The sequence below is a fragment of the Carcharodon carcharias genome (genome assembly GCF_017639515.1).
Source record: "Carcharodon carcharias isolate sCarCar2 chromosome 32 unlocalized genomic scaffold, sCarCar2.pri SUPER_32_unloc_1, whole genome shotgun sequence".
NCBI lineage: Eukaryota > Metazoa > Chordata > Chondrichthyes > Lamniformes > Lamnidae > Carcharodon > Carcharodon carcharias.
The window spans coordinates 465,243-492,270 of record NW_024470685.1 but is presented as its reverse complement, the minus strand read 5'-3'; the positions used below and the strand labels follow the sequence as shown (position 1 = coordinate 492,270).

Sequence of the window (27,028 nt, the reverse complement as noted above, 5' to 3'; positions counted from 1 at the left end):
CAGAGTATTCTCCTTCTAGGTTCTTTCCAGCCTGTAAAGTCCACATTTACAGCTACCAAATTTCTTCTTTCTAAACTAAATTGTATCTTAGTCCATGATTCTTGACATGGGTTCTGAAAATCCAAGTATAAACCAGCTGTGACTCGCTTTCTCCACAAATCATTTAAGATCCTTCTATCCTGAATCCAAATTTTTCCAAGTGCTCATCCATGAAATCTCAAAATAACTCATAAGGCTTTATTCACCCTTGGTGTCAGGCTTACTGCTCTGTAATTTATACATATATCTCAAGCCTTTTTCAAATAAATTAGTTATTTTAATCACATTCTCATTATTTCTTTGGATTTAACAATCCTAAAACAGTCACATTTAACTATGCCTATTTCAGGATGCTTCTCGCTTAAGAGCAGGTTTGTCTATTTTGAAAGCATTCAACCTTTTTATCCATTATCTATATACTACCTAGTTACTCCTTTGTTGTACATCTGATACCAGACTTGGGCTCTTGCCCTCCTGGATAAAAGTGGTCTGAAGCAACCATTAGTCAATTAACTACTTCTTCATTCCCAAGTTGTAGCTGCCCATGATTAATTTTAACTGGACCTCCTTTTCAGTTTTTATTTTGCATGTATTTCTTAGCAATCACAACAAGTTTTTACTTGGTTCCTTGTATTTTTTTTCCAAACCTGCTCAACTTTATAATTTATCCCATTTTCCCATATATGCAAAACCTTGTATGTTTTGAAAGCTTTCTGCTTATATTTTTAATTTGGCAGCTCTGATCGCATTTGCCTCGAGTTTCCTTTAGCTGGTTTTGACTTAGCTGGCACACGTTTCACCTCTGGCCTCACCAACATCTCAACAAAGGTCCAACTCTTCCAATTAACCATTTTCCCCTAGAAAAGTCACTTTTGCTTTTGTGATCACCATTTTTAAATCACTTCCTTTCTGCATACAAGGTTAAGTTTTTTAGTTATAATTGGCCAATAGATCACTGCTTCTAAAATGATTTAGAAAAATGCTTTAGTATTCAGGTCTTCTTGAGGAGTGCTGCAAACTGTTAAACTAGTGGTGCAGGGTTGCTGCTTTCATTTATTTTGGTTCAAATATGTCATTATGTTCCTCTCATGACTCGATGAGTAGGCATATCATATAAAAGAGGAAGCGCTCTCGCTAGATCCCAGCTTGTGGTGACTTAGCTCATCACATTATAGAACCAGGCAATTAAAGCACAGGAGATGACTAATTGGCACTTGTGCTTCTGCTAACACTTTGAAAGAGTTCTACCATTAGTCCCACTTCCCAATCTTTACCCACAGTCATGCAATTTTTTTTCCTTTTCAAGTATATATCCAATTCCCTTCATATAGTTTGTACTGAATGCTTCCACCACCCTTTCAGTCAATGCGTTCTAAAATATACCAACTTGCAACCTAAAAAGAACTGCTCATCTCTCCCCAAATTTATGTTCCAATTATGTTAAACATGTGTCTTCAGGTTAATGACCATCTGCCAGTGCAAACTCTTTTTTCTTTTTCTTTCTATCAAAACCCTCATGATTTTGAACAACTCTATTAAATCTCCCCTTAATCTTCTCTACCTTAATGAGAACAATCCCAGTTTCTCCAGCCTCTCCACATAACTGAAGTCCCTTATCCCTGACATCATTCTGGTAAATCTCTGTATTTCCCCAAGGCCTTGACATCTTTCCTAAACCATGGCGCCGAGGATTAGACACAATACTGGCTGAGGCCTAACCAATCACTCCTGAAGTTGTGCTGAAACTTTCTGGCATTTGTATAGCATTAATAAATACTAACTTTCTGGCATTTGTACAGCATTAATAAATACTAACTTCCTGGCATTTGTACAGCATTAATAAATACTAACTTCTGCTGCTGACTGGGAAGGCATCAGTAACACTTGCACATGCACGCTCAGCCACCAGCACATTAGCAACTGTTCCTGGTGCCTTTCCAGCCAGCAGCAGGAGTTTGGAATATGCGCCAGCGAGCTTGTTTTGCTACAGGTTGAGTTTACACACATTGTCATAGGTCTTGGCAAGGTTGCCACACACCTTGCAGTTGCATTTGCACCACCTGTCCCAAGCCAGATGCTAGCTGAGGAGATACTTGCACTTTATTCCCTTCCTGCAAGTTGCATCACTCTGGCACCCACAGGGTGTCCTGCCCCAGCCACACTTAGCAGGCAGCAATGACAGACGTCATGCACATAACCATAGCCTTTAATTGCATACAAAGGTGCTTGCGAATGTGAAAATGAATTGCTTCCATGTTCCTTCTGTCTGAGAAAGGAGTTCCAACACAGCACGGTTGGTAGATAGTGGAACTCTTAATCCCTGGATCATTGTTTCCACTCATTGGTTAGTGAATTTTTTCTTAAGTATTTCAGAATACTTACATTGATCTTTATCAAAAATTGTCCTATACTAAATATTACAACCAATTCCTCAAATCTTCTGAGTTCAATGGATGTTGGGAATCTCATTTACTGAAATTTCCTGGATTGTATATAAGGGTACAGATCCACACGTCACTGAAAGTGGCAACGCAGGTGGATAAGGTAGTCAGGAAGGCATATGGCACGCTTGCCTTCATCGGCAGGAGTATTGAGTATAAAAGCTGGGAAGTCATGCTGCAGCTGTATAGAACCTTGGTTAGGCCACACTTGGAATATTGCGTGGAATTCTGATCACCACATTACCAGAAGGATATGGAGGTGTTGGAGAGGGTGCAGAGGAGGTTTACCAGGATGCTGCCTGGTCTGGAGGTTATTAGCTATGAGGAGAGGTTGGAGAAACTCGGATTGTTCTCACTAGAGTGACGGAGATTGAGGGGTGACTTGATAGGAGTTTACAAAATTATGAGTGTCATGGACAGAGTAGATAGTCAGAAGCTTTTTCCCAGGGTGGAAGAGTCAATTACTAGGGGACATAGATTTAAGGTGAGAGGAGAAAACTTTAGAGGAGATGTGCGGGGCAAGTTTTTTATGCAGTGGGTAGTGAGTGTCTGGAATTTGCTGCCAGAGGAGGTGGTGGAAGCAGGTACGGTAGTGGGGTTTAAGAGGCAGCTTGACAAGTACATGAATAGGATGGGAATAGAAGGAAAGGGACCCTGGAAGTGCAAAATGTTTTAGTTGACGGGCAATATGATCGGCGCAGGCTTGGAGGGCTGAAGGGCCTTTTCTTTGTTCTTTATGGTTTACTGAATTGTCAAAAGGATGTTTTATAGAGAGGGAACAATTGATAAATGATAGGCAGACTAGGTACAAGAACTTGCAATCGGTTAAGGGCTGCACAGGCTGAAGAATAGGCAACTCAACTTTGTTAATCTGTGTCAAACCAGCTTGTTTGTATTAATACTGCCAGATGATACTCAAACAGATACAGACAGCAATTGTGCAGGAAGTGCCCTCCCCAGTGTTGCCACACAAATAAACAATCAAGAATCTCACGTTTTTTTTAAAAACAGCTTTATGAACTTGTCTTGACACCTTCAAAAGGTCTGTGTAGGTGAATCTCCCTCATTCTGATCCTGCAACCCCGTTAAAATTGCACCATTTACTTTATATGACTTCTCATCTTGCTTCCTTGTAAAATCATCACTTCACATAAACATGCATTAAATTTATCTTCTACATTTCTGTCCATTTCCCCAGTTTATGTCCTTCTGCAGTCTATTACAATCTACCTCACTGCATTTCAGGAGACACCATTGCATACTTTACTCCAATCTGAAAAAAACAATCTTTCACCACTACTCGGTGCATTTTATCTCATACAATTGTTTATTCACGTTGCCACTCCCCTTTTAATCCCATTGGTCTCAATTTTGCTACCAAATCCACTAAATGCTTTTTTGAAAGTTCATATAAATGTGAATTTCACCAATATAATCGACCTTTTCCATTACTTCAATGTAAAACTCGATTAAGTTTGTGAGATATAACTTGCCTTTAACAACCCTGTATTTTTCAAATGAAAATATATAAATTGATATTTTTTTTACCTTCTCGTTTGTTTCTTAAACGTCTTGTCTTCTGCCAGTCAGTGAAACATTAACTGAAGTATCTTCAGTGACAACAAACAAGCTCTAAGGCTGGTTACATTCAATACCCCAGATCAATAAAAGCAAGGGTCCATTTTAATATTACAGAGGGTAATTATACAAGACTCAGTATACACCAGACACTACGTAGCTTTTTAACACGAGGGGCTTGGAATTACTCCCCATTTCCTTGTTTTAGTTTTGATGCAATGGTTTCAGTTTTGCACTTTGCATTTGAACTATTGCAATGAATAGATTACAGGATTCATTGTAAATTTAGGATTGTCTCTGTTGACAATTATTAGAAATGACATCTAGGATAATTGACAGTTATTTATCTATATAACTAAAAATCCGGGAGCTATATTTTCTATTTTTTTTTAAAAAGCAACGTGCATCAAATCAGGGCACTTTTTGCTTCTTTCCACACTAGTTTTCTCTCTTCCTCTCCATGTTCATTTTCAATCCAAGGGCATTTTTCACCTGTGGCTGTAACAGCAAATGTCAGTGGATTATTTGATGTGAGGCTTGGTAGCTCAGCCCCATTCAGTTCTTAAGTGAATGTCAAGCGCATATATTCATAAGAGGTATTGTTAGACAGATACCAAGATTTGCAACCTTGGCTGATGCTCCTTTGCTAAAACACTGGCATTGGGAATAAATGTAGTTCCTTGGGGAGGAGAGCCCAGAAAAGATTAGGAACAAAAGCGAAAACTAAATTTAAAAATAATCACATATTGGCATGCAAAAAATAAAATGTCTCCTGCATCTTTAAAAATATATTTTAAATTATTATTTTTATCATAACAATCATACCCAAAAATTGCCTATGTTGCCAGTTTTGACCTGACGAATTGCACACAGTTAGTAACAGTTCCTTAAGAATATTCATGACTGGCACTTTTTGAATATTATTATGCAGTGTGGTGGAATAGCTAAGTAATGCTCACTGGCATTTTGAACTGTTGACTCATGAATTATGCGAACACACAGGACTAAATTTAATGGCCGTGTCAATGGCTCCATCTAATCAAATGGCTGGCAGCTCATAGACCGAGCAGCGCCACCAGGAGCGGTGGCCACAACTGGGAATGCAGGAGGCCCAGGGCAACATCATCAGTGGAGGACCCAAAAGACAAGTGAGTGGGGTGGGCTCACCAAAACCCACGATGGAGAGAGGGCCAGAGTGCAGGGCAGGAGATGCTCTTCCAGCTAGGGCGGCCCTTGACCCTGAGGGCCTTCTCATGGAGCACAGAATGCCCAATCAGAAGAACTCCCCCATCTCCCCTCCCCAGGGAGGGGGCCAGGGTATACCTGGTACTCACAACCCACTGCTGGTAGAATAACTAAGGCTGACCCCTATCTTTGCTGCCCTGACTTACTTGGCGGAAAATCGGGAAGGCAAGGGGCTTGCCACCTCACAGCACAGGGCTTGGGCGAGACGGGGTGGGGGGGGTAGTAAAAAAAGTTCCACCTTCAGTGTGCAGAGCAGCTCCTCCAATTGGTGCATTCCTCATTGTTGGAAAACCACACAAGGGGGACCAAGTCAGAGACCAGACTACAACACTCGTAGTTTGGGTTCTCCAGTGCCAACAATCATGGCTTGTCGTATGGAGCACATAATTTGCATCTAGCTTCCATTGACACCTTTCAAGAAAGCTGAAGATAAAAGACACTTTGAACAATTGCCACTGATTTAAAATTCTGTTGCAGAACAGGCATTTTACCATTTCATCTATTATACAGAATTAAGTGTCCATACTGGAACAAGTGCATTATAAAGCAAAACAAGTAACTTCATCCATGAAAAGAGAGGCAATATATTCTACATCTCTTGTGGAATCTCTGGTAAACTGAGGCTCATATTCTTAGTCTGCTTTGAGGATTCTGATTCAAAAATTATGCTTCCAATGTTTAAGGTATTGAGTTTAAAGTGTAGCAGAGACAGGCTCTATATTGTTAGTCTCAGTACAATACTGTAAAATGTTTTACCAGAGGGAGGAAAAAGAAATAATGTAAGAACTGCAGTCAGGAGGAGGAAAATAACTCAGCAGAAATCATTTGTGAACACTGAGGAGACAAATTTAAAGTTGATCGTTACTAAAACATAATTTGAAGTTATGGAAATTAGATAGAAACATATTAATTTTTAAAGTTGAAAACTGATGTTCTCATAGAAAATGCACATTCCAAAAGCAGCAACATGCATACATCATATATACTAATGTAGAAGGTGTTCTCCAAAATTCCACATGCCAAGTCCATCACTTGTATCAACATTACTTCTATCCACCAAAATTCTCATTTTAATCTTGATTGGTTTTCTCTCTACTGTTTCATGTTTTAAATCAGTATATTCCCATCGGCTACGGCATGCAGTTGCTTCGCTCCACTCCCCTAGCAATGCAACATTTAAATTGCAATGCTACTTCTCGAGCTGACTTGCGCCTCCTGCTGATAATTAAATCACCATGCCTTGTCTGTCTCGCAACACTCCAGTAGGATAGATATTCCCACTCCCCTGCCTTTAGTCCAAAAGGACACAAATTTCTCATCTTCTACACAAGTATATATGATACATCCAAAATAGGAAAGCATGCCTCAAATTGTAGATTATTTGTTTAACCTTGCTTTTGGTTTGGATGGTCCTAGTTTTACTGAGAAGACATATATCCAGCCAGTTGCCTTCCCTTCTTCAATTAACTCATCCTTGCCCATTTGCTGCATGCACAGACAAGATGCAGACAGGCAAATGTGGACAGGTGAAAGGATTACCATGAACCAATACAAATTGCTGCCTGTCCAAGTAGAGTGCATATGTCTTTGACTCTTCCCCTTCGAAGGAAAGGGAGCTTCTGCGTGCAATGTAAATTATAATGTCCGTTGCATAGCTGCTAGTGGAGGGGGCCAAGGTACATAATGCAGTATTTCTAATTGTCACTCCACAGTCAGGTGTGATGTGAACTCATTCTCACATGCAAGGGTCAATGCGAACCTGCTTGAGGGCCAGCTGGGCGACAGCGACTTAACCAGTGTCCTTGAGCTGCAACTTAATAAGTGGGTACTGTACTTCAAAGATTGCGTCTTTATACACATATACAATTCTTACAAACAAAACAAGGTATTATCCAAAATATTTTAGCCACATCACTACACAAGACCACAAATGCAGGAGAAAAATGACAGACATTACAACAAGAGGATGTCACTCAATGATTAATTAATAAAATTCAAAGCTTAGATAAGACACATCTTCAGGTATTTTCTTCACATGCCTAGCTGATACCACACCAAGCGGGGCAAAATTTACTGGGTCTCAAAGTGAGAAGATCGAGAATATTTCAGGCTGCATTTACATTGCTTTGGTCGGAATGACTTCAACTGCAATGGAACAGGGTTACGCTTTCACCTTTGAAAGTGCTAACTCAGTAAGTGGTTTCCCTCCCTGGCCAGAAGCAATATAAAGAACTGCTGCCCTTCTTTGTGGCTATGGACAGGTTGAACATTCACCCATCATCTACTTGCTGGACTGTATGGATCTTACCATGCTATTGGGTAAATATAAGATAGTCACTAACAAATCCGATTGGGAATTCAGAAGAAACTGCTTTACTCAGAGTGGTGAGAATGTGGAAATCACCACCATAGGGAATTCCCGAGGTGAATCACAGATGCATTTAAGGGGAGGCTATGAGGGAGAATAGGATTCTGATAGGTCAGGATTATGTAGGGTGGGGTGGGGGAGGGGTTCACCTGAAGCATGTAAATGGGGACCGGTTGGGTTTGAATGGCCTGTATATTCTATGTAAGGACCATGGTCAGAAACAAAGTTAAGGTCGTGAACATCAAATAATTTCACTCCAAAACATCGAACAGGGGACAGCAGAGTTTTAGATGACCACATGTTCATGGAGGGTAGAATGTAGGTGGCCTGCCTGAAGTGCATTGGAATAGTCAAGTCTAGAGAAAACAAACTATTGGATGAGGGTGGATGAACTGAGATGGGCGTACAATCAGGCGATGCTATGGAGGTGAAGATAGTCAGTGATGCCATGGATAAGGAAGCTCGTTCCATGTCAGCAAGGCTGCAAAAAGTCTGGTTCAGTCTCAGACAGTTGCCAGGGAGAGGAACGGAGTCAGTAGCTACAGAAGAGTTTGGAGCAGGGAACAAAAGCAATGGTTGTAGTCTTCCCAGTATTTAATTACAGAAGATTTCTGTTCAACCAATACTGGCTGTTGAATAAGGTGTCTGATAATTTAGCATCAATGGAAGAGTCAAGGCAGTAGGTGGTGAGGTACAAACATATGAATGAGATGCAGGAGCATAGGAACCTAGGACCTGGAAGTAGGAGGAGGCCATTTGGCCCTTTGAGCCTGCTCCACCATTCAATAAGATCATAGCTGATCTGGTTGTGGTCTCAATTCCACCTTCCTATCTGCCCCTCTCTAAATAATCCTCGACTCCCTTGTCTATCAAAAATCGAACTCAGCCTTGTGTGAATTCAATGATCCAGCCTTCACTGCTTTCTGTGGAAGAGAATTCCATAGACTAACTACCTTCTGAAAGAAATATTTCCTCCTCATCTCCATCTTAAAAGGGGGCCCTCTTATTTTTCTTCCGTGTCTCCTAGTTTTGTCTCTACCACAATGGGAAATATCCTTTCAGCATCCACCCGGTCAACTCCCCTCGAACCTTATGTATTTCAATAAGATCACCTCTCAATCTTCTAAACCCCAACGGCCCAATCTGTCTAATATTTCCTCATAAGGCAATTCCCTGATCCCAGGAATCAGTCAAGTGAACCTTCCCTGCACTGATTCTAATGCAATTACATCCTTTCTTAAAATATGGAGACCAAAACCACACAATGTTCCAAATGTGGTCTCATCACAACTGTAGTCAAACTTTCCTACTTTTATATTCCATTTGCCTTCCTAATCACTTGCTGTACCTGCATAATAAGTTGTGATTCATGTACCAGGACATCCAGATCCCTCTGTACCACGGAGTTCTGCAATCTCTCTCCATTTAAACAATATTCTGCCTTTCTATTCTTCCTGTCAAAATGGACAAGTTCACTTTTTCTCACATTATACTCCATCCACCAAATTTTTGTCCACTCACTTAGCCTACCTGTATTCCTTTGCAGGCTCCTTATGTCTTCTTAACTACCTTCTTTCCTACACATCTTTGTGCCATCAGCAAATTTATCAACAATACATTCAGTCCCATCATCCAAGTTATTGATATAGATTGTAAATCAAGCTTATCCTAAGCCCCTCTACATGGCCCCCGAACTATTGTAGAAAATTCCAATAAGAGGGGTCAGCGAGTTTGAAGATTTCTGCAGGGAACTGAATCTTCAATTACAGCCCGTTTCTCTCCCGTGTTTGCTGCTGATTGGTTCAACCGTGATCCAATCAGTAGCAAACAAAGGATAGAAACAGACTATGATTGGAGGCGCAGTGAACACTGGCAACTGCGAGTTTGCGAAGCTGGAGAAACTCTGGAGTGCGTGGGTCCTCCTCTCACCTTGTATTCCTATGGCTCCAGCTGCTTCCCCGCCCCCTCCCCCACTCCGAGCTCCTGGTGCTCTGTCCCAGCTGCAGGCACGGTCCCCTGATGTCCCAGGTTCTCCCCACGTTCCACCAGCTGTTCCCCAGTTCTCCCCATGCTCTCCCGGTTCTTGGCCCTCACCAGGGCGGGCATCTGGGTGCGGACGCCGCTAAGCATCAGGCTTCGCTCCAGGTCTCTCTTCCGTACTCCCACCCATCTGTCGATTTAGTGAAGGTGAGTGAGTGAGTGTGGGAGGCTGGCTGAGTGAGAGAGGGAGTGAGGGTGGAGGTACAGGTGTACGAGAGAGTGAGAGGGAGGGAAGTGTATGTGTCTAGCTCACTGTGCTCATTCAATCACCCTCACCTGTTGTGAGAGTGGGATTATTGTGTGGGTGAGGGTGAATGAGAACTCCGAGGCTGGGAGTGAGCTGAATACACACACACACACCCCTTCACAGCCTAATGGTCATCTTTATTTATTACTCATTTTTAAATTATCAATTTGTTGTTGATTTTTTTTGCTCAGCAAGTTGTTTCTTTTCATGTCAGCTTTTTATTTTGAAATTCATGTTTAGTGTTGTGTCAAACATTATCTTTCACAAATTGTTCATCACCCCGCCCCTGAGTCTGAGAAGAATGAATATGCCCCCAACACAAAATGATTGAACAAGCCTGTTGGAAAGAGTTGAGGCCCCAGTACAGATTCCTGTGGCACATCACTCGTTACATCTTGCCAACTCAAAAATGACCCATTTATCCCTACTTTCCTGTTAGCTAACCGTTCCTCTATCCATGCTAATATGTTACACCCTACACCATGAGCTCTTATTTTCTGTAGTAACCTTTGATGAGCACTTTATCGAATGCCTTTTGGAAATCCAGTACTAAACATCTACAGGTTTCCTTTTATCTACATTGCCCGTTTCTTCCTCAAAGAATTCTAATAAATTGGTCAATTAGATAGAGATGGATATTGTCAGCATACAAGAAAACTAACACTTTTCAGATGATGTAACCGAGGGGCAACAGGTGTATGAGAAAGAGGAAAGGGGGGGTCCAAGGATAGACTGGCATTCAAACATGATGCTCAAAACAGCCAAATGATGCAGAGCAGTAACCAACAAAGGTAACAGAATGTTGAACCATGCTGGTGAAACTGTAGATGACATGTCAGAGGAAGTTATGGACAAACTCTATTCTAATCAGATCACCTTGAGTATTGTGTTTACTTCTGGACAAAAGGTGCAGAAGAAAATATTTAAGTGCTGGTGGTGGTGCAGACAAAAGCCATATAGCTGATCACCAATGTTGCATGTTTGAGGCATAACTGATTACTGGAGTAACATTTAGACAGAAATTAATTATTGGATGGGGCAAAAAGAGATGCAAACATGCTTCTACCTCTAGGGCTTGTGTTTGTAAGTTCATTGTGTGGAAAAGGTAAATCCACAAAACTATTTTCACCCAAAATGAGAGAAGGACAATGGGACACAGATTCAAGCTATCAACAAGGCAAATTCAGGAGTGACAGCTGGAAGCTTTTAAACCCAAATATAGACACATTTCATGTAGTTTAATGAAAGAACTTGAATATGGAATCATGTCAGAAATAACTGGATGCTGCGACAGGTCTTTCCGGTCAGATGAATTAACACGTACTGAATAGCCTTTCATCCACAATTATTCTGTATTCCTGAAACCCAGAATCTTCAGAAGTGATAGTGCTATCAAAAGAGCAAGACTAAACACAAGTATTGGCAAGGCTGCTGCACTAAGGGGTCTGAAAGATTGAGGGTTTGGGGTAATTACACTGAGATTGGGTATATTTATTAGGCTGCTTTTACCACAGTTGAGAGGTGAATTCTCTAAGTTGTGTTTTCCTTCACATGGTAAATTATGAATTTTAATGGCTCCATCCCTGCTAGCAACGTTATTTAATTATTTCTATTGTACTGTCTATCCCATTAATTTTAAGTTGCTCGATTTGCATCATCTGTTAGTTCTTTTTCTGAGTATAAAGCGTTTCCTGCACTGCTTTATTTAAATTCAGATTACCAGATGAGTCAAATTTTTTCCAGCCCCAAAAGCAACTTGGAATAAATAGCTCAAGATCATATTCACTGATCTGTTTCCTTGGCTCTGTGTACAGTCATTTGCTTAGACCACTCTCGCACAAGAGAAAGAAAACCAAAGCTTACCTGGTAATTCCGATGTAAGCAATTTCCTGTTTGCTTTCATTGTTAACGAGTGACAGTCCAAGGCTATGAAGTGAAACTGTAACCCCTTTGTCAAACTGTTTCAAGTCCTCAGCCTGTCGTGCTTTAGAGATAACGGCAACATCTTCACTGAACACCAACACACGCTGTCGCCCATCGAGGAACGATACCCAGTGAATCTGATTGTTGCGTTCCCAAAGGAACTGTCCAAACTGATCCTGGAAAATATAAGTTACTCTATCAATGAGATAGCTGGGGCAGAGCACTTGGCTAAACATTCTTGCTTTTGTTGTTACGCTGTTTGAAGTAGTAGTCCACACAGAAACAAGGGAACACATTGGAGCTAACTTTCCACTGCTTTGCATTAGGATACCATGGTAAGGACAGGGAAAAAGACTTGTGAAGTCTATTCTCTGCAGTTAAATCCACGTTCTTCCTTTAATGTAGGCACAGCCCGAGCACCCAGAGCAGGTGCAATGGTAAACAAACCAGTGTTTGGGTTCCTCCCACATTTCCGAGTGCAAGGCCTTCCCAAGAGAGATTCCTACACTCCGGGTCAGAATGTCAGGATCATGCAAATCACCTGAACCTAGAAATACTTCTCTTCTTTCATTCTCAAGACGTTCTCATAACTGACAAGGTCAGCATTTATTGCCAACCTCCAGTTCCCCTGAAACGAAAGTGGTGACTTTCTTCTTGAACCACTCCACTGTGATATTTTTGGTAAGCTTACTAAGCCACTTCAGAGAGCAGTTCTGAGTCAATCATGTTGGTGTGGGATTGGAGTCATATATAAGCTAGACCAGGTAAGGGCAACAGGTTTTCTTCCCCAAGTGAGAGTTGGGTTTTATGACAAAAAAAAAACTGCCTTTTAATTTCACATTTTATTCTAGTCAGGCAGAGATATGAACACACCACCTCTGGAATGTTAGTCTACAATACAGCAGTAATTAAGTCAAGAACATGGAAGGAGGAGTAAGCCAAGCAACTCATTGAGCCTGTTCCACCATTCAACTCCACTTTCTGCCCCCAATATCCTCGATTTGCTTAATGCTCAAAATCTATTAGTTTCAGTCTTGAATATGCTCAGTGATGGAGCATTCACAGCCCTCTGGGTAGATAATTCCTAAGATACACAACCCTCTGAGTGATGCCGTTTCTCATCTCAGGCCTAACTAGCCACCTCTTATCTTGAGACTATGCCACCTGGTTCTACACTCCCCAGCCAAGTGAAATAGTCACAGCTGTTTAACCACATCCACGCCGGCTGCTGAAGTTAAAACAAAGACACAGCTGCTTTCTTTGCTAGACAGAATTTTTTGACTTAGTTCACAGTCAACACTACTCTAACACCCAGTGTCTCAACTATCCCCATTTATATTCTATTGAAATAAACCAATAACAAAAAGGGGAGGAATTAACAAATCAACAAAAAGAATAAATTAAACTAACTCAGGCTATCCCCATTCATATGCTCTTTTGAGTGTCAAATTAACTATCCCCATTTATGGGTGTACAAATGCCCATCAGCTGTTTAACAATGCAAATGCCATCAAACCTTAATAATATAATTAAATAAGACATTGACAACAGTATTTATCTTGTCAAGCCTTGGGAGAATTTTTGAAGTTTCAACGCGATCACCTCTCATTCTTCTAAATCTCAGAGTATCAGCCCATATCACTCAATCTTTCCCATCAAACTCATTGAAATGGATAAACTGGTGAAGCTCAAGCACTGGTCTTCGTGACACTCCACTAGTTACACCCTGCCAAACTGAAAATGTCCCTTTATTTAATTCTGTCTTGTGTCTGTAAACCTAATCTAACCATGCTAATATTGTCCACCACCCCATGAGATGTAATCTTATGTTAAACCTAATCTAACCATGCTAATATTGTCCGCCACCCCATAAAATGTAATCTTATGTTAAACCTAATCTAACCATGCTAATATTGTCTGCCACCCCATGAGATGTAATCTTATGTTAAACCTAATCTAACCATGCTAATATTGTCCGCCACCCCATGAGATGTAATCTTATGTTAAACCTAATCTAACCATGCTAATATTGTCCGCCACCCCATGAGATGTAATCTTATGTTAAACCTAATCTAACCATGCTAATATTGTCCACCACCCCATGAGATGTAATCTTATGTTAAACTTAATCTAACCATGCTAATATTGTCCGCCACCCCATGAGATGTAATCTTATGTTAAACCTAATCTAACCATGCTAATATTGTCCGCCACCCCATGAGATGTAATCTTATGTTAAACCTAATCTAACCATGCTAATATTGTCCGCCACCCCATGAGATGTAATCTTATGTAACAACCTCTTCTATGACACCTTAGCAAACTTCTTCTGAAAATTTAAACATACTACATCTATACTTGGAAATTCATGTCCTTTTAAAGGTTATCAGTCTCTATGGTGACACAGTACATCCACAATCTTGGCATCCACCTCTTCTAAAACCCGAGGCAGCAGGTCATCAACCTAGGATGTTCATCAGCTTTTAGTCTTATTAATTTTTGCAGTACTCTTTCTTGACTAATATTAATTACTTTACCAATATTAATTACTTTAAGTTCATCATTCTCATTAGATCCTTGGTTCCCCAGAGTTCTGGTGTGTTGTGTGTGTTCTCTATCATCAAGGAGGATGCAAAATCTTTTGTTTAACATTCCTTTGTCTGCATTACAATTTTTCCTGTCTCTGCATCTGAAGGGGCCACATAACTACTTTCATTAATTTCCTTCATATATACTTGTTAAAGCTCAAGAGATCTTGGTGGATAGCATGCACAGTGAGGTGGTTACACTGCAGGTAAGGAGTGCACAGGCAGAAAGGGAATGGGTGACCGCCAGACAGAGAGGGAAATAAAGATAGGAATGAAAGACAGAAAAGTAGAAAACAAAAGTGGAAGGCAGAGGAAACAAGGGTTAGCAGCAAACAGGGCCATAGTAAAAAAAAAGGTGTGTAAAAATATTAAAAAGTCTAAAGGTACTGTATCTGAATGCATGCAGCATTCGCAATAAGGTAGACGAATTAACAGGGCAAACAGATGTAAGTTGGTACGATATGATTGCGATTACGGAGACATGACAGCAGGGTGACCAAGGCTGGGAACTAAATATCCAAAAGTACTCGATATTTAGGATGGACAGGTGAAAAGGAGGTGGCATGGCGTTGTCAATTAAGGATGAAATCAGTGCGATGGTGAGAAAGGATATTGGCTCAGAAAATCTAGATGTAGAATCAGTCTGGGTGAGCTAAGAAGGTGGAGTTAACAGGGCAGAAAACAATAGCGGGAGTTGTCTTCAGGCCTCCAAACAGAAGTGATAAGGTAGGGGACTGTATTAAACAGGAAATTAGATTAGCATCCACAAACATTCACTCCCTCCACCACCGACGCACAGTAGCAGCAGTGTGTACCATCTACAAGATGCACTGCAGGAATTCACCAAGGCTCCTTAGACAGCACCTTCCAAACCCACAACCACTACCATCTAGAAGGACAAGGGCAGTAGATAAATGGGAACACCACCACCTGGAAGTTCCCCTCCCAGCCACTCACCATCCTGACTTAGAAATATATCACCGTTGCTTCACTGTCACTGGGTCAGAATCCTGGAACACCCTCCCTAACAGCACTGTAGTTGTACCTACGCCAAGTGGACTGCAGCGGTTCAAGAAGGCAGCTCACTGCCATCTTCTCATGGGTAATTAGGGATGGGCAACAAATGCTGGCCCAGCCAGCAATGCCCACATCCCATGAATGAAGTAAAAAAAAGGTCACCAGAACTGCACACGCTACTCAAGTTGTAGCCCAACTAATGTTTTGCATAGTTCAGGCATAACCTCCCTGCTCTTATGATCTATGCCTCGGCTAATAAATGTAAGGATCCCACATGCCTTCTTAACCACCTAATCAACCCGTCTTGCTACCTTCGGGGATCTGTCGACGTTCATTCCAAGGTCTCTCACTTCTTCTACACCACTCAGTATCCTCCTCCCATTTATTGTGAAATCCTTTGCCTTGTTTAACCTCCCCAAATGCATCACCTCACACTTCTCTGGGTTGAATTCCATTTGCTACTTTTCTGCCAACATGACCAGTCCATTCATGTCTTCCTGCAGTTTACAGCAATCCTCCTCCCAACAACCACGTGGCCAATTTTTGCGCTATGTGAAAACTTCTTGATCATTCCCCCTACATTTACATTTAAATTATGAATACATACCACAAAAGGTAGGGCTAGTACTGAGCCCTGCCGAACCCCACTGGAAACAGCCTTCCAGTCAAAAACATTCATCAACAATTAGCCTTTATTTTCTGCCAATGAGCCAATTTTGTATCCAGCTTGTTACATTCCTCTAGATCTCATGGGCTTTTATTTTTTTAACCAGTTTGCTATGTGAGACCTTGTCAAAAGCCTTGCTAAAATCCACGTAGATCACATCAACTGCATTGCCCTCATCAATCCTCCCCATTACTCACTCAAAATTCAATCAAGTTAGCCAGACACAGCCTACCCTTAACAAATCTACACTGAATATCCTTGATTAATCCATGCCTAAGTGACAGTTTATCCTGTCCTCCAGAATTTATTCCAATAATTTGCCCACTACCGAGGTCGGTCAGACTGGTGTATAATTATTCGGTCCATCCATCGCTTCCTTTTTAGACATGGGTACAACATTAGCAGTCCTCCAAATCTCCGGTACCACACCTATATCCCGTGAGGATTGGAAAATGATGCTCAGACCTTCAGCTATTTCCTCCCTGGCTTTTTTTAACAGCCTGGGATACATTTCATCCAGCCCTGGTGATTTATCCAGTTTCAAAGATGTTGGTCTCCTTAATACTTCCTCTCTCTGTATGTTTATTACATCCAATACTTCACACTTCTCCTTAACTAAAATGTCTGCATTGCCCCCTCTTTTGTGAAGACAGATGCAAAATATTCATTAAGAACCATACCCACATCCTCTGCCTCCACACACTTAATCTTTTTGGTCTTTTATGGGCCCTACATTTTCCTTAGTTATCCTCTCACTCTTAATGTATTGATTAAACATTTTTGGGTGGTTCTTGATTTTGCTTGCCAATACTCTTTCATGACCTCTTTTTGCTTTGCTAATTTCCTTTTTGATTTCATCCCTGTACATTCTATACTCCTCTCAGCTTCCTTTGGCTCACTGCATCTGCTGTGCCCTCGCCTACCTTAATCACTGTCACATCTGCCTCTCCTTGAACTCTAATCAAATCTAAACCAATGCTTCACTTAAGAGGTCTGACTGCTTTTTGGGTCAAAAAAATCCAAGTAACTAACCCCCTTTCCTGATGCATCACAATATCTGCAACTCAGACTCTAGATCCATAACTCTGAGCTGAAATTCCCCAAACTGCAGGCACTAAATGCAAATATGGTTGCCTGGAATTATCCTTATCATCACAATCTTCCACATACTGCATACGTAGCATACCACCTTGGCAGCCATCTCAATCTAACCTTGTTTAATATATTTAAATATTGTTTCATGTAACTAATTCACTTGGCCTAACACCACCACCTCCTCCCTCTGTAACCTTGTTTAATATATTTAAATATTGTTTCATGTAACTAATTCACTTGGCCTAACACCACCACCTCCTACCTCTGTACCAAACTGTCACTGACCAAATGCTCTAGTTCTCACCAATTACGATCCACTCCACCTTCTGAGTCATGCCCAAATTACAACTGCTCAGTCAACTTCCAGCTCTTAGTAATCACCCAACATTCAGGCAATTACTTACATACAGTTCATCGATTGCTAACTGCTTTGCAGTCAACCAGGTTCCACTGCAGGTTGACTTTTCTTTCTTAAGAGCTCTTTCTGTTTTTACAGATGATATCTATGTACCTTTAACAAGTCAAGTTCTCCTGTTTTCCAGACACAGCCCCAGTTAAGTTTCCTGATACCAGTAGGATCAGTCCATGCAAATAATCGAGCCTGTCCTGGATCAAGTATCAACTCATCCTGTAATCCACTGTAGGGTAGGAAAGGATTAAAGGGCAGTGAGAAGAGTATAAACTATTCGTGAACAAGACATTTCATTTAGCAGTAATATTATCCCTGGGCCACAATAGAAGTGCATTCACAGAAACTAACTCCTGTACGTATCTTTTCCATTACAATTGCTTAGCCTATGCAGAAATTCAAAGTGTGAAAAAGCTAGCATATTACCCTGTATTGTTTAGTTAAATATATAAGATACAAAAACTTATATTTTTAAAAATCACTACTTGTGCAAAATGGTAATAACATCTTACATGCTGTCAAAATTCTAAAGCTCAGCATACCTGTAATATACAGCAACAAAAGTACACCTTAGGTCTCAGGTAACAATAAACTAGTCATTGTGACACATTTTGTAACAATTCTGTTGTAACTAACAGACTGAAGAGTCGTATTCAACTTGAAATGTTAGCTCTGTTTTTTTGTCCACAGATGTTGCCAAATCTGCTGAGTATTTCTGGCACTTTCTGTTTCTATTACAGACTGGCAGCATCCACAGTATTTTTATTATTACCAGGGGACCATCACGCTCATCTTCGAATAGGACCATGGGGTCTTTATGTCTCCCTGAGGGGGTGTGTGGGAGAGGCGGGTGACAGGGCTTCACATAAATATCTACCCCGAAAGGCAGGACCTCAGTGAGTGTAACATTCCCTCAGCATCAGCCTAGATTATGTGCTCAAGTCTATGGAAGTGAAGCCAGAACCTTCTAACTCAAACAAGAGAATTACCAGTGAGCCAAGCTAGTTTTTTATCTGTAACAAAGTGTGATGGATTCATTAAATGTACAGGTATCATATAAATAACACATTAAGATCATAGATAGGTGGGATTATATGAGAGAATAACATTGGTTTACTTTTAAGAGAAAGTACTTTCTTTCCATTTGAAATGCACTTTGGCATTGAAGCCCCATCCAGGACTTAGGCACAACCTAGACTGATACTGCAACACAAAACAGGGGAGTATCAAATTGTCATAAATGCTGTTTTTCAGATGAAACATTACTTCGAAGCTATCTGTTCAGACATGTAATCAATCTCCTTGAATGCACCTCAGATTCTCTCGGGCTAAAGGGTGGATATAAAAGATCTCATGCCAACATTAAAACAGGAGCATTCAAATGCCCTGGCTAAGATTCTTCTGTAAAACATCAACAAATAACAAATTATTAACTGGTCATGCATTGCATCCCTGTTGGTGCAACTTGCAAACTGATTCAGTTAAGAGCTGCTATGGGGATTTCACATACCTTTGCTTGAAGCGAAACTTCACTGCCGTTGTGTGATTAATGAGTAGGGCAGGTGCAGAACCATCATAATAGTCAGTAAAAGTGATCACTGTGGCATGATCTGCAACATTCACATCCACTATAACTCCACCACACTGCCAAAGCAAAAAAATGCATAAGATCAACTAACAGTTCTACTCATAATTGGAATCTGAAACATATCATTGCAAAACAACATTAGCAATAGATTTGTAATTTCCTTATGGCCAAATTAGTTGCTGCAGAGATTTTATACAGGGGAACTTGATCATATTAAAAACATGAGAATGAAACGCCAAATTTCTTTGTCCATTTTGCATAACACCAGCTGTGTATTGAGAGAGAGATGTGTGTGATGTTAAGTGCCATCCTTTGCAATTTTTATTCCTTTTACTTGCAAATTATTATTAGGAATTTTGATTAAATTTAATTATGTTTATTAATTCTGCTTTGTTATAGATCAGGAGTTTTGTCCGCTCTTCTCTACAATTCAACTGCTCAAAATTAGATGCATTTTTAAGTTCACTTTCTATTTTCATTATTATTCACTTATTTCTAAGCTAGTTATTATTTTCTGCCATCCATAAACATTTACTGATCATAACAATCCAAACAGCCATTTCCTTTGGTCTTTGGAAATTGTTACCACAAAAGAGAGTCATTTAGGTGGCACAAACAGGATTTTGGAATCAGAGCACTCTAAGTGTGCCATCTCCAACTTGGCTGCCTTCCTGACACAACAGAGCTGGGCAAAATATAGCTCGAGCTCTACATCTATGGCACTAATCTACTGAAATGAGGAGAGAATACAGCAATTTTAAAGTAACATGCTGAATACATTGAAAAATCAATAGTGGCATTTATGTAAAAAGCACACCTGAACAGATGGCAGGCAACTTTAAGATGGTAAAAATGGCTCCAAAATGCTTATATTCAATGCTACATGAATTTATGCATCTTAGTTTTACCACCGCCAAACACAAACTCATTCAAAAATCTTTCAACAGCTTCACTCAATCCTGCTTCTACAACCGACTAGATTCTCACTCCTACTGCCTTCTACAACTCCTCCGGCCTCACTCATCCCTACTTCCATAGCCTCCTATAACTAATTGGCATCCTCCAATCTGGAATCTGGCCTCCCTGGCATTGCTACTCCAGCCCAACCTCCCTTTTCCATTTAATCAGTGGCCCAGCCTTCAGGTATTTTCTATTCCAAAACTAATCCTTGCTACCGCTCTGCCCAAATATTAAAGCCCCCTCAAAGCCTATATCTGTGACCATGCCTTCATTCCCCTCTTATTGCTTGCCATCCTCTGGCAACATTTACTGTGTTATAACCCCGAAGTAAATGTAAGTTATTGTTGATGAACACGTCCTCCTCTTCTGTCAGAGGTCATTTAGGAGAATATGCAGCACTACGTTTGCCCCTGTTGTAGCCAGTCTCTCTGCTCACCCTGAGCATCCGGGGTGGAAGAAATCGTTATGGCCTAAATAAGCCTGAATCCCTCTCTCTCTAGGGAACAATGGTGTGATAATGCAATGTCTTCTTCCAACTTTAAGCGATAATGTACATAAACACTATTCTAAAATCATGTGCATTTATTCATTATTTCTAAGTTGGGTTATCTTTTCTGCCACCTTTCAACATTTGCTGATCATAATCCAAGCAGCACTTCCTTTGGTGCTTAGAAATTGCATCCATTCTAAGTGGCACAAGCAATCTTTTAGGAAGAATGCGCTCTCAGTGCATTTGGGTAGCTGAGTTGCTGAACGCTCAGGTGACTATTCTACAAGGAGAATCAGCCCAATCAGTGGTGGTGCAAGTCTCGCATTTCTTTGGTCTTTAATGGCACTGCCACGGGCACAGAGATCACAGATTCTGTCTGGCTCTGGTGTTTTTTAATGACAACTTGGAGTACAGATGTTTAGAAATCTGCAGCCCATGTCCTGTCACCAAATCTCACTCCCCCATCACGACAGCCATTCTTCTCAAAACTCCCAAAGCATTAAGTTTGAGATCCTTGAATCCACAAAGCTCTTCTTTTGCACAACCCTTCTGACCTGAAGCATTAGACCTCAGTGCTCCCTTGCAGATTTTTAAAAAAATTGTTTTTGGAAAGTGGGCATCACTGACAAGACAAGCATTTCTTGCCCATTGCTAATCGCCCTTGAGAAGGTGGTGGTGAGCTGCCTTCTTGAACCGCTGCAGTCCATGTGGTGTAGGTACACCCACAGTGCTGTTAGGGAGGGAGTTCCAGGATTTTGATCCAGCGACAGTGAAAGAACGGTGATATATTTCCAAGTCAGGATGGTGAGTGACTTGGAGGGGATCTACTGGTGGTGGTGTTCCCATGTATCTGATTCCCTGGCCCTTCTAGATGGTAGAGTTTGGAGGTTTAGAAGGTGCTGTTGAAGGAGTCGGGGAGTCAGGTGAGTTACTCACTTCTCAATTCCCAGCCTCTGATCTGCTCTTGTAGCCACAATGTTTATATGACTGGTCCAGTCCAGTTTCTGGTCAATGATATCCCCCAGAATGTTGATGGCAGTGGTTCAGCAATGGTAATATCACTGAACATCAAGGAGAGATGGTAAAACTCTCCTTGGTTAGAAACGGCCGTTGCCTGACACTTGTGTGGTATGGACTGTCACTTGCCACTTATCAGCCCAAACCTGAACGTTATCCAGGTCTTGCTGCAAGTGGACATGGACTGCTTCTGTGTCTGAAGAGCTGTGAATGGTACTGAACAATGGTGCTGTGCAATCATCAGTGAACATGCCCACTTCTGACTTCATACTGGAGGGAAGTTTACTGAAGCAGCTGAAGATGTTTGCTCTGAGGACACTACCCCGAGGAACTCTTGCTGTGATGTCCTGGGACTGAGATGATTGATCTCCAACAACATCTTCCTTTATGTTAGCTATGACTCCCCAGTGGAGAGCTTTCCTGTCTGGCTAGAGCTCCTTGATGCAACATTAGGTCAAATGCTGTCTTAATATCAATGGCAGTCACTCTCACCTCTGGAATTCAGTTCTTTTATCCATGTTTGGACCAGGACTGTAATGAAATCATGAGCCGAGTAGCTCTGGCAGAACCCAAACTGAGCATCAATAAGCAAGTTATTGCTGTTTAAGTGCTGCTTGATAGCACAGTCGACGACATCTTCCATCACTTTGCTGATGATTGAGAAAAGTGGATGAGGTCTGACTGGATTTGTCCTGTTTTGTGGACAGGATACACCTGGGCAATTTTCCACATTGTCAGGTAGATGGCTGTGTTATAGTGAAGCTGGAATAGCTTGGCTAAGGACGCAGCCAGGTTAGGAGCACAGGTCTTCAGTACTACCGCCAGAATGTTATAGAGGGCTTTGGTGAGACCACATCTGGAGTACCATGTACAGTATTGGTCTCCTTATTGAAGGATTGTTGTAAATGTATTGGAAGCAGTTTAGAGAAGGTTTATTGGATATACATCTGCAATGGGAGGGTTGGCTTTTGAGGAAAGATTGAACAGGCTGGGCTTTTATCTGCCAGAGTTTAGAAGAGTAAGGAGTGACTTGATTGAAACATACAAGATCCTGAGGGACCTTGACAGGGTGAATGTGGAGAGGATGTTTGCTCTTGTTGGAGAATCTAGAACTCGGGGTCACTGTTGAAAAATAAGCTGTTACCCATTTAGAACAAAGATGATGAGAATTTTTTTCTCCCAGTGGGTAGTGAGTTTTTGGAACTCTCTTCCTCAAAAGGCAATGGAAGCAGAATATTGGAATATTTTTAAGGCAGAGCTGGATAGATCCTTGATAAACAAGGGGGTTAAAGCTTATCGAGGGTATGTGGGAATGTGGAGCTGTGATTACAACCAGATCAGCTATGATCTTATTGAATGGCAGAGCAGGCTCGACAGGCCGAGCTGCCTACTCCTGCTCCTATTTCGTACGTACGTATGTATGTATGTATGTATGTTTGTATGTACATATGTACGTACGTTTGTATGTATGTATGTTGTCAGGGCCAACAGCCTTTTCTCTAACCAGTGCCTTTAGCTATTCCTTGATATCACGTGGAGTGCATCGAATTGGCTGAAGACTGGCATCTATGGTACTGGGAACTTCCAGAGGAGGCTGAGATGCATCACCCAATCCGCACTTCTGGTTGAAGATGGTTGCAAATGCTTCAGTCTTATCTTTTGCACTGAAGTGCTGGGGTCCCCCATCACTGAGGTTGGGGATGTTTGTGGAGACTCCTCCTCCCGAAAGCAATTCAATTATCCACCACCTTACATGACTGGATATGGCAATAATGGAAAGCTTTGGTCCAATCCTTTGGATGTGAGGTTGTTTATCTCTGTCTACTGCATGCTGCTGCCACTGTTTAGCAGGCATGTAGTCCCATGCTGTAGCTTCACCAGGCTGACACCTCATTTTTAGGTAAGCCTGGTGCTGTCCCTGGCATGTGCTCCTGTATTGTAAGGATGGTAATGGTGAGGGATATGCCAAGCCATGAGGTTAGAGATTGTGGTTGAACATAATTCTGCTACAGCCCATATTACCTCATGGATGCTCAGTTTTTAGCTGCTAGGTCTGTTCTGAATCTATCCCATTTAGCACAGTGGTAGTGTCACTTAACATGGAGGGTATCTGCAGTGTGAAGACAGGTTTTCGTCTCCACAAGGACAGCACAGTGGTCACTCCTGACAACACTGTCAAGAACAAATATACCTGCGACAGGTAGGTTTGTGAGAACCAGTCTAAGTTTTTTCCTTCTTATCGGTTCCCTCACTACCTGTCACGAGCCCAGTCTGGCAGATACATCCTTCAGTGTTCAGCCAACTTGGTCACTTGTGATGCTATTGAGCCACTCTTGCTGATGGACATTGAAGTCCCCCACCCAGGGTACATTCTGTTTCCTTGCTAACTTCAGTGCTTCTTTTAAGTGGTGTTCAACGTGGAGGAGCACTGATTCATCAGCTGAGGGAGGGTGGTAGGTGATATTCAGTAGGAGCTTTCCTTGCCTGTGTTGACTTGATGCCATGAGACTTCATGGAGTTCTGAGTCATTGTTGAGGCTCCCAGGGCCACTGCCTCCTGACTGTGGGGGCAGGACATACCCAGGAGTGGTGGTGGTGACTCCTGGGGCATTGGCTGTAACTTATGATTCAGTGAGTAAGATTATGTCAGGCTGGAATCTGACTAGTCTGTGGGGCAGCTCTCCTAATTTTGGCAAAAGTCCCCAGATATTGGTGAGGAGGACACTGCACCGTCAACAGGGCTGGGTCCCCTTGGCATTTCCGATGCCTATGCTGATGTCACATGATCTGTCCACCTTTATTCTGTAGTGATACAACTGAGTGGCTTGCTCTGCCATTTGAGAGGACAGTTAAAAGGTAAACATATTACTATGGGTCTGGGGTCACACATAGGCTAGGCTGGATTAGGATGGCAGATTTCTTCCCCTGAAGGTCATTACGGATGGATTTTTACGGGTAATCTGGTAGTTTTATGGTCATCATTACTGAGAGTAGCTTTTCATTGCGGACTTATTAATTACTAGATTTTATATTCCAACATTTACGGTAGGATTCGAATTCATGTCTCCAGAGCATTAGACCAGGCCTCAGGATTGATTACTGGTCCAGTAACATAACCACTAAGATACGGTTCCCAGGTGCAGCCATATCTCTAACCTGGCTGCCTCTGGACTTCTGATGTACTCCCTCTCCCCATGCCCCTCTCTAACACCACTCCCCCAACGCCCCTCAGCTCTCTGCCACATATCCAAATAAGTCTAACACCTGTCCGAATGTTGCTCCACCAGGCAGGATATGTTGAACTAGGAGAGCAGCGGTGGGAGCTGTAAAATTTCCTTACACCCTGCAGAGTTCACTGTGTATGAACCACAGCTTTCAACATGCGGCTGAAGGACCACAAGACATGCTGCCACTTAGTCATCAAAATTTTCCTCAAATATCATTCAGATAGACAAAGAACAGCACCCTTCAGCTTCCATCTAAATGATCGATCAATCTGCCCCTTTCAATAAAGCACAGAGAAAATGAGTTTTGCCTTGGACACTATTAGCCTCATAACTGAAATCAGCTGAACAGGTTCTTGCAGAGTCTGGAGGCCCAATACTGTGGTCTCTCCTCATTTCACCAATTTAAAAAAGGTAGGTTAATGAAGCTGTCTTGTGTTCGAGTAACAGACTGAACACATTAATAAAGTTCTTGTATAAATATATTCTAGATGCAATTTGACAAGTTTCTGGACAAAGAAGGTTGAAAGAATAGATATAAAAGGCAGATGGTTGGGCTCGATCAATAAGAAAGGGACAGCTTGTTGGGCCAAATGACCCATCCTTGTTCCGAAAAATGTTTAATTTCTTGCCTCCACTTTTGTGCCTCCCACTGTCCCCACAGGAAGATAATGAGCTTCCAACTTGGCAGTTTACTCACGGCAGAGAAGACAATAGTCAACCTCCCTTCCACATTTGGTTCCAAATTGAGATCCAACGTCTGCCATCATCAAAGAGAACATAAACAAAACAAAGCACTTGAACTTACCACATGGTCAAGACTCAACAATGTGCCATTGTCTTGTTTATTATAGAAGAAAGATTTTGATGACAGTTCAGAACCAACCACTCGGACACAAAGCTTGTTTGATGTTGTTTCTGGCCAGAAAGGAAGACACTGGAATAAAATTAAAGAAATTTTAGCAATGGGCTCCTAAGACAGTTAAACGTGAGGAACTGGTTACTTAATGGATGCAAAGCTAAAAAACAGAATTAAAATGGTTGACAGAATTCCAGGTGCAACACAGCCAAAAATAATTTGCTCCAATCAAAAAGAGCTGCAACATTAAGAAACTATTAAGAATCAGTATCGGTCTGCCAAATTTACTAGATATTCATGTCGACTTTATAAAATAATGAAAACAAATAAAACTTTCATATTGAATTCTTGTGCCATAACGTTAACATAATTGTGTAACAGTAAGAAACAATGTAAGAGAGCACAAACTTGCTGGAAAAACTAAACAAATATCCAACTCAAGAACAGAAATATTGCTAATAAACCTCATTCAATAACATTTACCAATTCACATGATTATATGTGAATATCTAAGCACACACATCACACTACAATAACCCTGCCTGTTATTCAAATTCAAAACCTGAAAATAGACAAGTACAAATGATTTTGAACTGCAATACAAATTCTGATATTACCTTTTCATTTGAGATGTGACATGTCACCAGTTACAAGACTGGGTCCTGCACGTGTGGTAACTGAATATAAAAGTGCTCAAGTGCTCAGTGAAGAAATAGCTTAACTGGGGATACAATCCTTAATCATATACAACACTTGATTATAAGCTCCTTGCCCAAGATGTATGACATTGCCCTAAACACTCACATTAAATAATGCTCTCATGGAGGGATCTGCACGAGTATGCAGATATTTAAGTAGACTGTTGTTTTGCTCAGAATCAGTTATTTAAATGTAGAAAATCAGATGAGATTGTTTTCCAGTAAAGAAAATGGGAAGGAGCATCAGAGTCACTTCTGTGAACAACCAGTGCTTCATGCTTAGAAAAAAAAATCACCAAATGAATTAGATTCAGAATCCAGTGAAGATAACATTTTAGAGAAATTATCAAATATTTGGGGAGGATTCCACAGGAAACATTAGGCTGAGAGTAGAATGAAGAGGTTCTCTGTATAGGCTCGGATAAATGCTGTGCAGTAAAAAAACAATATCCTAGACATTTCAGTCTCCTGTGTGCTTTGTGTTTCTACTTTACCATTGACCCATTTCTTCTTAGAATAATTAGCAGATTTTATTA

At 41.2% G+C, this 27,028-nt stretch overlaps 1 protein-coding gene across 5 annotated transcripts in view; it reads right to left on the bottom strand.

Annotated features, from left to right (window-relative positions):
• Positions 1–27,028, bottom strand: part of vps13c (vacuolar protein sorting 13 homolog C) — a 351,237-nt gene that overhangs the window by 62,175 nt on the left and 262,034 nt on the right. For all 5 annotated transcript variants that reach the window (XM_041181313.1, XM_041181309.1, XM_041181310.1 and 2 more), the window contains 4 exons: positions 25,744–25,872; positions 19,168–19,301; positions 17,760–17,886; positions 11,822–12,057 (listed from right to left, as the gene is read on the bottom strand). In XM_041181313.1, coding sequence (XP_041037247.1) covers positions 11,822–12,057; positions 17,760–17,886; positions 19,168–19,301; positions 25,744–25,872 — 626 coding nt within the window. The remainder of the gene's footprint in view (positions 1–11,821; positions 12,058–17,759; positions 17,887–19,167; positions 19,302–25,743; positions 25,873–27,028) is intronic.